Source organism: Arachis stenosperma, chromosome 9 (genome assembly GCF_014773155.1).
Source record: "Arachis stenosperma cultivar V10309 chromosome 9, arast.V10309.gnm1.PFL2, whole genome shotgun sequence".
Taxonomy (NCBI): Eukaryota; Viridiplantae; Streptophyta; class Magnoliopsida; order Fabales; family Fabaceae; genus Arachis; species Arachis stenosperma.
In genome coordinates, this window is record NC_080385.1 from 4,550,184 (window position 1) to 4,567,866 (window position 17,683).

General features: G+C 32.6%; 2 protein-coding genes across 2 annotated transcripts in view; both read right to left on the reverse strand.

The window, feature by feature from the left end:
• LOC130948890 (receptor-like protein kinase At3g21340) lies at window positions 1-14,847 on the reverse strand. Its single transcript, XM_057877758.1, has 8 exons — window positions 14,782-14,847; window positions 13,284-13,364; window positions 12,457-12,605; window positions 2,763-2,977; window positions 2,221-2,347; window positions 1,468-1,530; window positions 1,192-1,381; window positions 1-388 (listed from the first exon to the last, which is right to left on the reverse strand). The coding sequence occupies exons 3-8, from the start codon at window positions 12,536-12,538 to the stop codon at window positions 1-3; spliced, it is 1,065 nt and encodes a 354-aa protein (XP_057733741.1). The 5' UTR covers window positions 12,539-12,605; window positions 13,284-13,364; window positions 14,782-14,847.
• Window positions 12,594-17,683, reverse strand: part of LOC130948891 (receptor-like protein kinase At5g59670) — a 16,370-nt gene continuing 11,280 nt past the window's right edge. The window contains exons 4-5 of the mRNA XM_057877759.1: window positions 13,205-13,353; window positions 12,594-12,605 (exon numbers count right to left, since the gene is read on the reverse strand). Coding sequence (XP_057733742.1) covers window positions 12,594-12,605; window positions 13,205-13,353 — 161 coding nt within the window. The remainder of the gene's footprint in view (window positions 12,606-13,204; window positions 13,354-17,683) is intronic.

The following is a 17,683-nucleotide window of genomic DNA, read 5'->3' on the forward strand; positions in this document are numbered from 1 at the left end:
CTATCTACCGGAGATGAGAGAACACTCAGTTTCAATGTGTACGGACACCTCAGGCGCACCAAAAGATAAGCATTCCTTCAGCTCTACAAGGACTTGATTTATGTCTGGTCTTTCAGCTGCAGTTGGTGAAGCGCAAGACACTGCAATCTGTACAACTTTTCTTGCGGAATCAACATTGAATTCTCCTTGCAACAACCTTGAATCAACAATGTTTTGAATGCCATCATCATCACCTCTTTCAAATATGGGCCTAACCCATTCAAGTATGTGAATGGCTTCTCCTTTGCCTTCTCTTGATATTGCAGGTCTCCCGCTTATCAACTCAAGCAGAATGATGCCAGTGCTGTAAATATCGCTTTTCTTATTCAAACATCCAACCCTTTGAAACCTATTCATATATAGTAACAAAACAATATATAACTTATTTAGATATAAAAAATATTAAGTGCATATGAAAAACAGTTATCAAATTAATCTTTATGTATCTGGATATATAAATATAAAGGTAATATTCGATTTGATCTTTAATATTTTTAACATTCATCAAGGCAGTTTTTTATTTTCAAAAATAACCAAAAAAGTATCTAAATCTATAAATTGTGAATCTCCTTCCTCTTTAAGTTAACTGTTGTTTACGCAATCAGTTATAGTTTAAATGGCATAGTTTTTCCATATTCATTTAAGAGGTTGTGGGTTTGAGTCTCTCTATCTTTATTAAAAAAAGTTAACTATTACTATTTATATTTTTAGGATTAATTTGATTTTTTTCTGAAAATCAAGACTATTTTGATAAGCATTAGAAATTTCAAAAGATCAAACTAGACATTATTTTATAAATATGTGTGTTATTTTAATGTGTATTTTGTATCTCAGTATATATTTTATATATGTGATTTAATTGCTTAATTATTATATTCATGTAGCAATAATTATATTCTAACAAGATAAAAGTATAGAAAATTTTTCAAATATATTGAAAACACCGTCTTTCAGTTGTTTTAACCGTTGATTTTAATTAATATATATTATATATATTTTTTATAATTTAGATCAACGGTTAAAACCGGTATTTTCGGTATACTTAGAACTCTTCCAAAAGTATAAACATTTTCACACAAACCGCGAATGTTAAACTAATTAAAAGGTATTTGCAAATCTAATTTTAATTTATTTGCTTGTGCTGTTGCTTACTCTGGATCAATATAACCTGGGGTACCAGCAGGACAGGTTGATATGTGAGAATCAATATCATTACGAAATGCTCTACTTAGACCAAAATCAGCTATCTTGGCATGCTTCCACTCATCTAGCAATATATTTGAAGTCTTCAAATCTCTATGTACGATTGATGGATTGCAACCATTATGCAAATAATTTAGTCCTGATACAGAATCCATAACAAAATATGATTTGTTATATATATATAACAATGACAAGAGCAGAAATAAATTGGATCGGGTTGAATACCATTCACTGCATCAATTGCTATGTTCAGTCTCTCATTCCAATTCAACACATATGGGTTTTGCCCTGCACACAATTCAAGAATAACATGCTAATTTTATTTTTGCTAATAACATAAAAAAATACAATAATGTTAAAGAGAAAAAAAAAATCAGAATTTAATACGACAAATTTTGACTAATATTGTTTTGTTACCAAACATTTTCGAAAAAGATATAGGAATGCTAATATTATGTCTTGTGTGTTGCTTTGTGATTTTGTTCCTTATCAGGACAATGCTTTAATACTCCATCCATTCTATAATAAGAGAACATCGTTAGTGCTTGTCATTATTATTATTATTATTATTATTATTATTATTATTAACAATGAAACTGCATATTGTTAAATATTTATTTTAAAATCTTGAATAGTACTATATATTTATACCAACAGTATTTTTCAAGCTTTCTTTTACTAATTTTAAGAATTGAAGAATTTTTAAAAAATAATAATTTGTATCAGGTGGAGATTAGACTCACAGACTCACATACATGGAGTTTTTTTTTAAATTAATAATTAAGAATTATTAAATAATAATTTGATATATTTAATTAAGTTGTTATCTTACAATTTATAATTATCAATTTTAGGCACAAACAATCACATAAAAAATAAATGGATGAAAATAATCTGACTAGAGTTTCTAGATAGGTAAATTGGAATCAAATCTAGCATATATGCTTATTACGATAAAGGACAAAAGATAGATTATACTTGACAAATGTTGCCGGAGATTTCCATTGGACATATATTCATAAATCAATGCTTTATTCTCTCCTTCATCACAATACCCAACGAGAGAGACTAAGTTCCTATGACGAATAAGGCTATGAAGATGTACCTGCATTTGAAATTTAGCCCCTAAAAAACTTGATGAGAGAATGCATTGGGAGATCAGATTAATTATTCATGCATGCCAATCGCTGTAAGAAACAGTATAATTATCGATATAAAAAATGTACAGTCAGTCAAGTTTACTAAAAATATTAAAATCGATGATCAAGTCGTCTATTATTTTAAGATCTTAATATTATCATTGTATTATCAACAATAACATGGAAAGATTTTTTTTTCAATCAAAAAATATCTCGTTTATTTTAATATTTATAATATCGCCAGTTTTTGACTTCGATAAATTTAGATAATAATTTTTTAAAAAAATTAAATAAATGGTATTAGATTTATTATATAAAATATACCGCTAATGTGTTAATTTATTTTTTAACTAAAATCGACAAATTTGTGATCGATCTAACCTCTGATTGAAACTCCGTATAACCTTGCCGTGATGATGGAGAAAGCAACTTGATAGCAACTTGAGTGTGATCCGGTAAAATGCCAAAATAAACTTTTCCAAATCCTCCTTCTCCAATCATTGTTTTGAAGTTATCAGTGATAGAGAGAATCTCATTGTAAGTGAATGCTGCTTGTTTTAATTTCAACGATGCTCCCTCTTTAATAGTATGTGCTTCTATTGTTATAAAGAAAATTAGAATCAAAATTAAGCATGCATGGAAATATATATGTAAAAATCTTCAACAAAAAACTCATTTCGATTTGGTGAAAACTCAGGTGCAGTCGACTTCACGTGAAGTTGATAAATGAGAGCCGTTAGATAAAAATTTAGTTAAATCAGTCAAATCATCTAATAGCTTCCAACTATCCACTTCACGTGAAGTTGACTGCACCTAAATTTTCACTTTTCAACTTATTATTTATTTATAACCATGTTAAGTGTACTAAAATCAATTATTAATATGAAATATATATTAAATATTAGTTAAATTATATATATATATATATATATATATATATATATATATATATAATGGTTGATTTTAATGTACAAATAATATTCTTAACTTATTTATTAACCAAAATATTATATATACTAAAATCAGTCACTATATATTTATATATAAATATATGTATTATCTAATTAATTTTTAATATATATTTTATATGAATAATTAATTAATATTTTTAATAACTGATTTTAATATATATTTAAAATAATTGATTTGTTAAATACTTTAGTTTCTCTGTACTTTTTTTTGTCATTGTATGCTGATGGTTCTAGTTGAACTTGAGAAGGGGGGGTTGAATCAAGTTGGTTAAAAACTCTAAGATTTTAAGTTCTGTTTTTGCTGTTGCTTGAGTTGCAGGAGATTATTTGAAATAGTCTCATATGCAGAACATTAAAAGAAGAGAGAAGAAGAGAAAGGGGCCAGCATGTATCCTGGTTCGGATTTCTAGTGCCATGAATCCTACATCCAGTCTCCACCACAAACCATGGTGGAATTTCACTATAATTCTCAGATTACATTCACCAATACTATTGAATTAATTCCTAATCCAACTAGTATCTACCCCTAAGCTTCATATACCAAAGCTTAGCAACCCCAAAGTGCTATCCCAACTTGGAAGGGGAATCTACACAGATTCAATACTCACCAAGTGCTAACCCAACTTGGCAAGGGGAACTAATCCTAGTTCATTCACCCAAATTACATCAGAAAAACAGTGGCTATTTTGCATCACTCTTGCCTTTTCTCTCTTGGCTTTTGATCCTCACATATTTGCCTTTTCTCAAAACAGAAAACAACGCAAGACAGCCATAACAAAAAATCAGACTTAAGCTTGAGTAGAAGAAAGAGATTTCAGCTCTATATTAGAGATGGTGCTCTGAATGTGTGTCTCTCTTCCTTATCTTCAGAAGATGAAATGAAGCTTCTTTTATATCTTCAGCTAGGCTTCATTGTAGCTTCTTCCTTTTGCTTGTCCTTGCTGCCCGTTGGAGTGGTCCTTGATGGCATGCAGTCCTTTCTTCATCCTGCTCCACTTCCCCTGCTGTCCGAAGAGCTACACCACTACCTCTGCTGTCCTTGGTGTTTCTTTCTTCCTTGGCATGTTCCTCTTTTTCCATTCTGCTCCATGATCTCTGCCATACGAGGAGCTGCTCCTTGCTTCTGCATATTTGTGTTTTGCTCAACCACCAACAAAATGTTGCTCTGCTATTGTCCTTGGGTTAGTGGGGTGTGCCTTGTGTCTTGTTGCTTTGCTATAGCCCCAGCTGTCCTTGATGTTGACAGATGTCCTTTTCTTTCTTTTCTTCTTTTGCCAACACATAGCCATTTGATTTCTGAATGGTGCCATGAGGAGTGTTAGTTCTTTTCATGGCTGAAGCTTTGCTGGTCTTGGGCTGAGGTAACATAAGCTTGGGCATTTGGGCCTGTTACACTAAAATCCACATTAAACCATATTGGGCTTTTCAACCCATTTAAATGTTTGTCATCATTATTCAACCCAAAATCAAACTAGGCTCAACAATCTCCCCCTTGATGACAAACATGAAAAAATAGGGAAATTAAAGACTTGATTTTGAAAGAGTTAAGAACACTTCCCTTTGATGGCATTCGGATTGTGAGTGGCTCCCCCTCAATACCAGTATTACTCCCCCTTGATCATGGCTTTTATCTTTACCTGAATAAATCTTAACAAACAGCCAGGACCAAAATTTCCATGCAGTATATCACAGTAATAATAACACAGAGCAATTAACACTAGGCATGATACACAGGAATTAACAAGTTACTTAGCAGCATAAAGCAACATTGTTCTTAACTATCACTATTAATCCCCTAAGCCAAACTAACATTCCCTTTCTTTTCTCCCCCTTTTGTCATCAAGGGAGGAAAGGAAAAACCTGCACAAAATTTGTTAGTGGCTGGTTCATAGAGTTCAAGTAGCAGAGTAGTTTCAGTCTGTTACAGTCATCCAAAAAGGAAAAAGAAACAAGTTCAAAACGAAACAAGTCATAGTCGCAGATGAGATAACAAGTAGCTAGGCATCAGAGTTGGATTCATCAGAAGTTCCATCGTGTGTGTGTGATCAGAACGGTGGGTGCCACTGTGGGAGCCTCTGCGAGCAACTCTTTTCTTTCGAGCCATATATATAGAATCACTGGTTTGGAGAAGATGAAAGAGTGGAGAGTGAAGAGTGTGGTGTGAATGGATGCATGCAGTGGGAAGTTAATATAGGCTTGAGAAGTGTAAAGGTTGCACCTTGAAAAGATAAAAACCCAATCTTGGAAAACGCTTTGAAAGTTACAGCTGTACCTTCGTACGCTTGAAAAAGCAAACAAAAGATGGAATTTAATAAAGGATGCAACTTTAAAAAAAATGAAGCCCTAATGCATGAAATGCAAAAATATTTAGACCAAAAAAATTGAAGTAGGTTCAGAGGTCCAAAAAAACTGAAGTTGAAGTAAAGCCCAAACATTTCGAAAGCCCACTTTTCATAAAAGCTTAAACAAAATTTGTTTCAAAAAATTGAAGGAACCCCACATTTTTTTAATAAAGAAAAAGCCCATAGTTCTGAAGACTGTTTCAGCACATGGTGTCCTTCTTTCATCATGGTCAGATTAGAATCCATTAGCACCATAATGACTTAGTGAAGTTTACTCATCATCTGCCAAAAAAATCTCACCGCGATTTATGAGACAAAACACAAAAGATCTCAATATCAGAAAGAATTAAGAAAACAGAGATGAAGCAAGAATGCCCAATTCAGTTCGCAGCTTACAGAACCTCTCTTCAATCAAAGGTTTGGTGAAAATATCTGCTAGCTGACTTTCAGAATTAACAAACTGAATATCCAAATTTCCATTTTGCACATGTTCTCTAATAGAGTGAAAACGAACTTCAATGTGCTTTGTTCTTGAGTGCAAGACAGGATTTTTGGAAATGTTAATAGCACTCATGTTGTCACAAAATAATGGAATATTAGAGACATTCAGTTTATAATCAGCTAGTTGAGTTTTCAGCCATAATAATTGAGAGCAACAAGAAGAGGCTGCAATATACTCAGCTTCGGCTGTTGAAAGTGCCACAGTAGCTTGTTTCTTGCTAGACCAAACAATGAGGGATTTCCCAAGAAAGCAGCACATGCCACTAGTGCTTCTTCTATCAATCCTATCCCCAGCAAAATCTGCATCACAGAAACCTACTAATTGAAAAGAATCAGTCTTAGGAAACCATAACCCGTAGTTAGTGGTACCAAGAACATATCGGATGATCCTCTTGACAGCAGAGAGATGTGACTCCTTAGGCTTTGATTGAAACCTTGAACAAACTCCAACACTTTGGATGATATCAGGCCTTGAGGAGGTAAGGTACATTAGGGATCCAATCATCCCTCTGTAACGTGTCTCATCAACATCTCTACCATGTTCATCCTTATCAAGCTTGATGTTAGGATGCATGGGGGTTCCCATAGGCTTAGCACAGTCCAGCCCAAACTTCTTGACAAGTTCCTTTGCATATTTTTCTTGATGGATGAATATGCCTTCTGCTGTTTGCTTGATTTGCAAGCCTAGGAAGAAATTGAGTTCTCCCATCATGCTCATATCAAATTCATTGGTCATAAGCTTAGCAAAATCTGCACACATATCCTCATTAGCAGAACCAAATATAATATCATCAACATAAACTTGCACAAGAATGAAATGATCATGATAATTTCTAATAAATAAAGTGGTGTCGGTGGCTCCTCTTTGAAAGTTATTTTTCAATAAAAATGAGCTAAGCCTCTCATACCAAGCTCTAGGAGCTTGTCTTAAACCATATAAGGCTTTAGCTAGTTTGAAAACATGATTAGGAAAAGTTTTGTTTTCAAACCCAGGTGGTTGAGCCACATAAACCTCTCTATCTATTATGCCATTGAGGAAAGCACACTTTACGTCCATTTGAAACAACTTGAAGCCACAATGAGCAGCATATGCAAGGAGCAATCTGATGGCTTCCATTCGAGCTACAGGTGCAAAGGATTCATCGAAATCAATCCCTTCCTCTTGATCATATCCTTGAGCGACCAATCTTGCTTTGTTTCGGACTATGGATCCATCTTCACCCAGCTTGTTTCTGAAAATCCATTTAGTGCCGGTGACTTTCTTTCCATGTGGACAAGGCACCAATGACCAGACCTGATTTTTCTCAAATTGCAACAATTCCTCCTTCATGGCTAACACCCAAGATGGATCAGCAAGAGCTTCTTGGATGTTTTGAGGTTCAATCTTTGATAAAAGAGCAATGTTGTTGGATTCGGCTCTTTTCAAAGATGACCTTGTTGAAATACTTTTGGAGGGATCACCAATTATGAATTTCTCAGGATAATTTTTCAGAAACCTCCATTCTCTTGGTTTTCTTGAATGGTTTGAGGATTCAGGTTCCTCTTGATCAACAATGACCTCTGCATCAGCATTTTCTGCAGTAACAGGAGATAATTCCAAATTGTCTCCTGCAGAATCAGAATTCTCGTTGCTGGCAGGTGCAACTTCATGAGAATCAGAATCATTTTGAGCTGGCTCATCATTCTTGGGGAATTCACCTTCAAAACCTGGACTATCATCTATGCAAATACTAGGAACAATGTTAGACTCACAAAATGTGACATGCATGGTTTCCTCAACAGTTTTGGAGTTCTTGTTGTAAACTCTATAGGCCTTGCTATTTGTGGAATAACCAAGAAAAATTCCTTCATGTGTTTTAGGATCAAATTTTCCTAAATTTTCTTTGATATTCAGAATGAAACATTTGCAGCCAAACACATGAAAATAACTAAGATTAGGAGGATGCCCTTTCCAAAGTTCATATGGGGTTTTCTTTAAAAACTTCCTAATGATGGTTCTATTTAAAACATAGCAGGCTGTGTTTACTGCCTCAGCCCATAAGAACTTGGGGATTTCATATTCACATAACATAGCTCTAGCCATTTCTTGTAAACTTCTATTTCTTCTTTCCACAACACCATTTTGTTGAGGTGTTCTTGGACAAGAGAAGTTATGTGATATGCCTTGTTCATCACAAAAAGATTCAAAAAATTGATTTTCAAATTCTTTACCATGATCACTTCTAATTGAAACAATTTTTAAACCCTTTTCATTTTGAACCTTTTTGCTGAATTTCTCAAAAACTGAAAAAGCTTCATGTTTGTGAGCAAGAAAGAATACCCATCCGAATCTAGTATAGTCATCCACAATAACCATGCCATAACTCTTTCCTCCAAGACTTTGAGTCCTAGTTGGTCCAAACAGATCAAGATGTAACAGCTCCAATGGTTTCTTAGTAGAGACATCTTCCTTAGGTTTGAAAGAGGTTTTAATTTGCTTACCCATTTGACAAGCATCACAAGTGATATCTTTATCAAATTTTATATTAGGAAGACCTCTAACTAAGTTTTTCTTTACAAGCTTAGAGATTTGGAACATGCTAGCATGTCCTAACCTCTTATGCCAAATCCATTTTTCAGATTCCATTGAAGAGAAACAAGTTACATTTTGAACTTTTAGATCATCTAGAGTGATACCATAAACATTGTCACTTCTTTTGGCAACAAATAGAACAGCCCCTGTTTTCTCATTTATGACTCTACAATCAGATTTCCTAAAGGTTACAGCATACCCTAGGTCACACAACTGACTTATGCTCAATAGATTATGCTTTAACCCATCAACTAAGAAGACACTATCAATGCAAGTTGAAAAATCTTTGCCAACCTTACCAATGGCAATTATTTTACCTTTACCATTATCTCCAAAAGTGACAAATCCTCCATTGTATTTGTTGAGTTTAATGAAGAAAGTGTCCCTTCCGGTCATATGCCTTGAACATCCACTATCAAGATACCACATTTCCGTTTTCTTCTTGGATGCAAGGCAAACCTGCATTTTCTTTAGCTAACCTTAGGTATCCAAATCCATTTGGATCCTTTGATGTGAAATCTTCTTGGTTGCCCAAGAGCATTAAAATCATGAACAACTTTATATAACTTTCTATCATTACCAAAAGACCTAAGAAAGATAAAGCATTGAGGAGGATCATGACCATTTCTATTGCACTTGTAGCACTGAGTTTTGCCCACTGATTTTAGAGGTTTGCTGAATCCTCTTGGTTTGACAAACTTGGCAGAGGGGGATTCAGATTTTTGAAAGTTTGGTTTGAAAACTGATTTATTTCCTTCTGAAAAACCAAGTCCAGATTTTTCAGACCCAAACCTTTGACAAGCAAGCAGTTTGTTCAGATTTTGAGAACCTTGAACAAACTTTGCTAGGTCATTGCTCAAACCTTTTATTTGTTCATTCAGCTTTTTGTTTTCAGAAATCAAATCAGTTGAGGCATTCACTTCATGCTTGAGTTTGAATTTTTCTAGTTCAGTTCGCAAGGCAATGTTTTCTTCTTTTAAAAACTTTTCATTATTAGTTTCATTTTCTTTAACCTTTTTCAAAAGAAGATCATTTTCTTTCCTCAAAGCCTCATTTTCTTTCTTACATTTTGCATACTTATCCAAGAGTTTCTTGGAATTCACAGAAATGTCTTTGATAATGTAGTGCAGTTCATCAATAGATAAGTCAGAAAGATCTACCTCATCTTCGTCATTATGATCTGCCATCAGACACAGTTGAGCTTCTTGATCTGAGCTTTCTGAGCTGGTGTCATTCTCCAGGTCTTCCCATGTTGCCATCATCACCTTCTTCTTGTCTTTCTTGAATTTTTCGCCTTTCTTAAGTTGAGGGCAATCTGACTTGAAGTGACCAGGCTCCTTGCAGTGATGGCATGTGAACTTGACTTGATCTTTCTTGACATCTTTGGATGAAGAGCTTCCTTTGCCTTTATTTTTGTATCTTAGTAGTCTTCTCATTTTTCTAGCAAAGAGCACCATTTCTTCATCTGAGAAACTGTCATCAGATTCTTCTCCTTGGGCTGTCATTCTTGATTTTAGTGCTATACTTTTCTTTTTGTCATCTTTGTCTTGAGACATGTGAGTGGTTTCATAAGCCAGCAGCTTGCCTCTCAGCTCATCATAGGTGATTTTGATCAAATCATTCCTTTCAGAGATGGCTGTGCTTTTCACTTCCCATTTCTTAGTAAGACTCCTCAGAATCTTTCTTACCAAGGTTTCTTCAGAGTAGCTTCTTCCCATGGCGTCCAGATTGTTGATGATTATCGAGAACCTTTCAAACATTTGATCGATGCTCTCATCTTCCTTCATACTGAACATTTCATACTCCTTCATCAGCATGTCAATTCTGGTCTCTCTTACTTGCTTAGTGCCTTCATGAGTGAGTCTGAGCTTATCCCAGATTTCTTTCGCTGTTTTACACCTTGACACTTTTCTGAATTCTTCAAAACTGATTGCACAGTGCATCAGGTTGATTGCCTTGGCATTGAGTTCAACCTTCTTCTTTTCTTCATCGGTCCATTCATTGTCCTCCTTTGCCACAACTTCTCCATCTGCATTTTGTTTGGTAGGAACGTCTGAACCATTGAGGATGATCTTCCAGATGTTGTAGTCGATTGATTGCACGAAGATTCTCATTCTCTCTTTCCAGTAAGAGTAGTTGCTGCCATTGAAGTAGGGCGGTCTATTGTTGGACTGCCCTTCAGTGAGAGTGAAAGCCACGATGTTGGGATTCATGTTGTTGGCCATGGATCTTTACTCCAAGCTGTGAAGCTTGCCTTCTTGAGACCAAGCTCTGGATACCAATTGATGGTTCTAGTTGAACTTGAGAAGGGGGGGTTGAATCAAGTTGGTTAAAAACTCTAAGATTTTAAGTTCTGTTTTTGCTGTTGCTTGAGTTGCAGGAGATTATTTGAAATAGTCTCATATGCAGAACATTAAAAGAAGAGAGAAGAAGAGAAAGGGGCCAGCATGTATCCTGGTTCGGATTCCTAGTGCCATGAATCCTACATCCAGTCTCCACCACAAACCATGGTGGAATTTCACTATAATTCTCAGATTACATTCACCAATACTATTGAATTAATTCCTAATCCAACTAGTATCTACCCCTAAGCTTCATATACCAAAGCTTAGCAACCCCAAAGTGCTATCCCAACTTGGAAGGGGAATCTACACAGATTCAATACTCACCAAGTGCTAACCCAACTTGGCAAGGGGAACTAATCCTAGTTCATTCACCCAAATTACATCAGAAAAACAGTGGCTATTTTGCATCACTCTTGCCTTTTCTCTCTTGGCTTTTGATCCTCACATATTTGCCTTTTCTCAAAACAGAAAACAACGCAAGACAGCCATAACAAAAATCAGACTTAAGCTTGAGTAGAAGAAAGAGATTTCAGCTCTATATTAGAGATGGTGCTCTGAATGTGTGTCTCTCTTCCTTATCTTCAGAAGATGAAATGAAGCTTCTTTTATATCTTCAGCTAGGCTTCATTGTAGCTTCTTCCTTTTGCTTGTCCTTGCTGCCCGTTGGAGTGGTCCTTGATGGCATGCAGTCCTTTCTTCATCCTGCTCCACTTCCCCTGCTGTCCGAGGAGCTACACCACTACCTCTGCTGTCCTTGGTGTTTCTTTCTTCCTTGGCATGTTCCTCTTTTTCCATTCTGCTCCATGATCTCTGCCATACGAGGAGCTGCTCCTTGCTTCTGCATATTTGTGTTTTGCTCAACCACCAACAAAATGTTGCTCTGCTATTGTCCTTGGGTTAGTGGGGTGTGCCTTGTGTCTTGTTGCTTTGCTATAGCCCCAGCTGTCCTTGATGTTGACAGATGTCCTTTTCTTTCTTTTCTTCTTTTGCCAACACATAGCCATTTGATTTCTGAATGGTGCCATGAGGAGTGTTAGTTCTTTTCATGGCTGAAGCTTTGCTGGTCTTGGGCTGAGGTAACATAAGCTTGGGCATTTGGGCCTGTTACACTAAAATCCACATTAAACCATATTGGGCTTTTCAACCCATTTAAATGTTTGTCATCATTATTCAACCCAAAATCAAACTAGGCTCAACATATGCATATTATTATTAAATTTTTAATAATTTTAGTATGTGTGTGTGAGATTGTAGTTAATTGATGATTATAGTTTTGTTCAAAGAGCAATCATCCTTTACCTTATATTAGAATGGAAATTAAAGAGGATATGTACAATGGAGTACCTTTTTCTTTCCGTCTTCTTTGAAGTATCCAAAATCCAGGGATCAAAAGGATTAAAATTAAAGCTGCTGCAAGAGATGCCATGAGTGGTGTAACAAACTTCTTATTGTTGCATGAATCCTTTACGCAGAGATTAGGATTACCACCAACACTGATGTTAAGGTAAAGAGTAGGGTCATGAAACTCATGATAACATTTATGTTAAAGATATAATTATTTTGTGGAAACTCAGGTGTAGTCAACTTCACATGAAAATGATAGTTGGGAGCTGTTAGATGATTTGACTGATTTGACTAAATTTTTATCTAATAGTTTTCAGCTATCAACTTCACGTAAAATTGACTGCACCTGAGTTTTCACCTAATTATTTATGTTATCTCTTTTTGTTAACTTAAATTTTTTGGATGAATGATTTTATGATATGAAATTTATATTCGAAAAATCTAGAGTTTGATACTGAGTGAATTCCAAAAATAAAAAAATTATAGAATAAATTTTTAACTTAAAAAATTTAAACTCAATTTTTGCATAATTTATTTATTTTTTATATATCTTACTATTTTTTCTTCTTTTAAAAATAACAATAGAATTTTAAATTTTTATGTTATACAAATTTTAATATCATAGCATAAAATTATTTTTTTTAATTTTAATATAATAAAAAGAGATATATGAATAGTTATATCTCAAATAATATAATTATATGTCACGTGACAAATTAATATATTTGTTTATATTGTTGATATTTACATGCATGTATAGTTCATCGCCATGTATAGCAGCATTGGGAAAATGTTGAACCAGAGATTCAGAAAATATGAAAACGAACCTTAATTGCAAACTTGCATCTGCAACCTTCTTTCGAAGAGCCTTAGGAATTAAACCCGAAAGGTTGTTTCCTGTCAAATTACTGCACAGATAATGAAATATTATATGTAATTTTAAAAGCCAGCAAATTAAATCGATCTGAAATATTAAATTTATATTTATTTTTTTATATAAGAACCTACTCCTCAGTTCCAAAGACACAAGTTAGAAGATGACTATGTGTGATGGTAGCTATTGCCAATAATCAAATTGCTACGAAACGAAGATATGAAATTTATTTTTCATTTTTAGTGTTTTTTTAGTATCAATTTTCTTTATCATAAAAATGAATTATCTCAACAAGTTATGCTGTTAGGTACAATAATTTATATCTAACGCATTTTCTCATATAAGATTCTTATAAATTTGAAGCACATGAATGCTTACAGATACAGGCAATTTCTCTTTGATTTTGATTATTTTGTGTTGATTTTTTTTAATTATGTTTTGATATCTAAAATTGAACTGTAGATTTTTTTTGGCATAAAAACTCTCTGCTACTATATTATAAATTATTTATTTTAAAAACTTAAACTATTTATATTTGATAAAAATATATAAATAATTATATCTTACTTTTTTTTTTTTTACTTTTCTAATAATATGTAAAATTTATGCATTTCAAAATCATGATTATTATTATTATCTTGATTATCCGCTAAAATTGTCACAACTCGTCATCAAAATACTTGATATCATCATGTGTTGAATATTTTTTCTCTCTTTTATGAGGTTTAAATCTAATTTTTGGGTGTCTCTCTACACTTATTGTACCACAATCCTAATCAAATTTTTAGGGTTATTGAGAAGTAGAGAGTATAGCCACCAAAGTGAGAGAGAAGAGGAAAAATAAAATTCTCATTTTTATGCAACAGCAGTAAATTTTAAATAGTAGTTTCTCATTTTGTTACCATTGAATCGACTTAAAATTTAAACTGCGTCTTCCTCTTATCTTATTCTTTATTTTGGATGGTGGAGATGTTGATTGGAAGTCTGCAGTGAGAGAAATTGGCTTCGAACAGCAGCTCTGTTTTTTGAGTATTTTTCATCTTCTTAGCTTGCTTCTCATTTGTAAGTTTTGGTGCTTTAGTGCTTTGGCTGGTTATATACATTATTTATGCTTTGTTTCAGATTCTCTTGTACTTCATTTGATTATAGTAGAACTATTTTATTAGTTTTGACGACTCATGATTTTTACCTCTCACATTGAGAGAATTTTTCACGTTAAAATCTCAATGTTCTTGTTATTACTTTACTTATTATATTTGCTTATTGATAATTGCTACCATATTATATTAGGAGTGTTTTTATATTATTCTTATATTAAATATTTGTATTATTTTCGCCATTAAACTCTTTTATCATGGTCATCGGTTTTAATTTAAATGAGTATTATTAAAGCATAGTCACCATAAAACTAGCAAAGTTAAATAAAAAACTAACATTTTAGTTGAACTTACAGAACTTTTAACTTTGACAAGTCTGCCAAAAATTCAGGCAAAGGTCCTTCTAATTCGTTAGTAGATAAATCCCTGAAACATGAACACATAAATTTATTGATAAAAATGGCACACTTCAACTTATTAACACATAACATTAATCAGCCACTACTAGAAATAGGATTTTTTCGGACGAAAATTTCAAACGAAATTTATTCCGTCTGAATAACATTTTTTTTCGGACAAATTTGAGACAAATGTTGAACAATCTTTAGTGGAGACATTGGAATAATATATTCTGTCCTAAATTTGTCTAAATTTTGTCTCAAATTTTGGCGCCAAAATTTTTTTGGATGGCGCCAAAATTTTCATACAGATTAACAACACATTTTGGATAAAAACTATAATTCGTCCGTATTCCATCTGAATATGCGCAATAACTTCAGACAGATTTGGGACGCATTTTGAAAAATATTAATTCTATCCCAAATTTGTCTATAATTAGTCTTAAATGCTTTTACTAAAACTAACCCTTCGAAATAGCTAAAATATTTTCCCACAAATTTGGAACAAAAATAACATCATTTATAAATTCTGTTTGAAAATGCATCAGTTTATATAATAATTGATTTTAATTGCATAATTAATTATATGTTTTTGTTCAATTAAAAAATATTATCTACATTACATAAAAATGATCAATAATTTAATGTGTTGGCCTATTATTTTATAAAGTTTCAATTATCATAATCTAATTAATTCATCGGCATAAAAATTTTGTCTAGACAAAGATTTGTATTTCACAATAATTTAATAGAAAATATTAGAAAATTAAAATTTTTATTTAATATAAAAAATACGAAAATTAGACCGTAAATAATATTAGTTTATATACAAAATTAAAACTATAAAAAAATGTTGACCACTTAGAAGTTTTTTTAAATTTTTTATTAAAAATTAAAAAGTATTTCATTAAAAAATATAAAAAATAAGTATTTTTTTCAAAAGATAATTTAAATCTTTTTTTCATAAAGAGGCACAAATAACCATAATTATTAAAATCAAACCAGACCGATTCGATATTTAGACCGTACAAAAAATAAAATTGATTGAAATCTAAAATTTCAAAAAATGCATGACATGGGGATCGAATCCCCTGTATTTAGGAAAAAAAAGGTCCTTTCATACCACTGAGCTACTATAATTTTTAATATTATTTATGCAAATTATAATATATATATAAATATCTTTTATCAAATAGTTCACTTCTATTTAATTTATTTTAATTTTAGTTATAAACTCACTCATTCTTAATTTAATTATATTTTTATTTAACAATAAGAATAAACTCACTTATTTTTGTTCATAATTATATAATATCTATTAATATTTTTTAATAAATATTTATAGTATATAGAGTATAATAGATATAAACTAATTAATAAATTATTAAAATGTGAAAATAATAGTTATTTTAATATAAAATAAAATACAAATATTTATGATAGAGTAAAATTAATAAAATACTTATTGTTCACGTTCCAGATATTTTAAAATAGCTAGATATTCTTAAAATATTAGTGAAAATATGTATTTTAAATTTTAATTTTAAATTTTTTTACTATTTTTTATTTTATATTTATATAGGACCGAGTCAATCGGTTCAACCAGTGATCCATCAGTTGAACTAATGACCCAGTGATCCAATAATCTGACCGATTCGATTATCGGTTCGGTTCTAACAACTAAATAAGATAAATTAAATAAAGAACTAACCTTAAAATAATATTAAAATTTTTAATAATGAAAATTATAGTAATGAACATTAAACTACATAATGATAGTTATTAAAAAAAGAATTTACCTATGAAGAATTTTTTTTCAATTGACTCTTTTAGCACACTATATATAGATACAGTAGCTCAAAAAAATTTACTTATCTAGAAGTCTCTATTCTAAACCTTATGAGATGGATTGGAGACTTGTGAGTCGAAACAGTTGTTCGATTGTTTGACTGGAGTGATAGGGTCGGTACTTAGCAAGAACACTCCGACGCTCAAGTTAGAATAGATTTATGAAGATATGTGTGGAATGAGAAATGTAACTGAGGGGCCTCTGACTCCCCTTTATATAATTCGATGCAGTTATCTTATCTTATCCATCTTATCTATTAATATAAAAGGAATTTTTAATTTCAAATATTAATTTTACTAAATATTTATCTTTTAAGATTATTATATAACAAAGATTTAAGAACATAATTTAATTTAAAAATTTTAAAATTAATATTAGATATAATTTTTTTAAATATCTATCATTTAAATATTAATATTCCATAACTTATTAAATATATTTTCGTTACAATTTTATCTTTTTTTTTATTTATTAGTAAAAATTAAATACAATTTCAATTCTAAAATTTGTTATATGTAGTTGTTTTAAAGCCACTAATTTACTTTGCGCCAAAAATCAAAATTTTATTCAAAACCGCCTTTTATTTCGAGATATTTCAGTTTCTGAGTACCCTCTCCCTCGTATGTATCACAGCTAGCTAGGTTTTCAGCATTCCCTACCTTGCCAAAACCCAACCTTTTTACAGCATTCCCTTTTGGTTTCAGCGTCAATTTTGGATCTCCTTCTCCCTCTTTCTGCGTGCTCTGCCTCCTATCTGTGGTCGCCGCTCGTGCTTCGCCTCAACGCTACAAACCTCACTCTCTCAGACCTTCAAACCTCTGTTCTCAGACAACCAACGCTCCAGTCTCCACTCTTGCACCTCAGACCACCTCCACCATCGTGACTCGCACTCCAGGTAACAGCTCTCACTTGCGAACAATCGCTCTGCCTCCTGCATGTGGGCGCCTCCGCCGGTCTCCAAACCCGCACCCCCGCCAGCCTCAAACACCACACCTGAGGCGACCTCCAC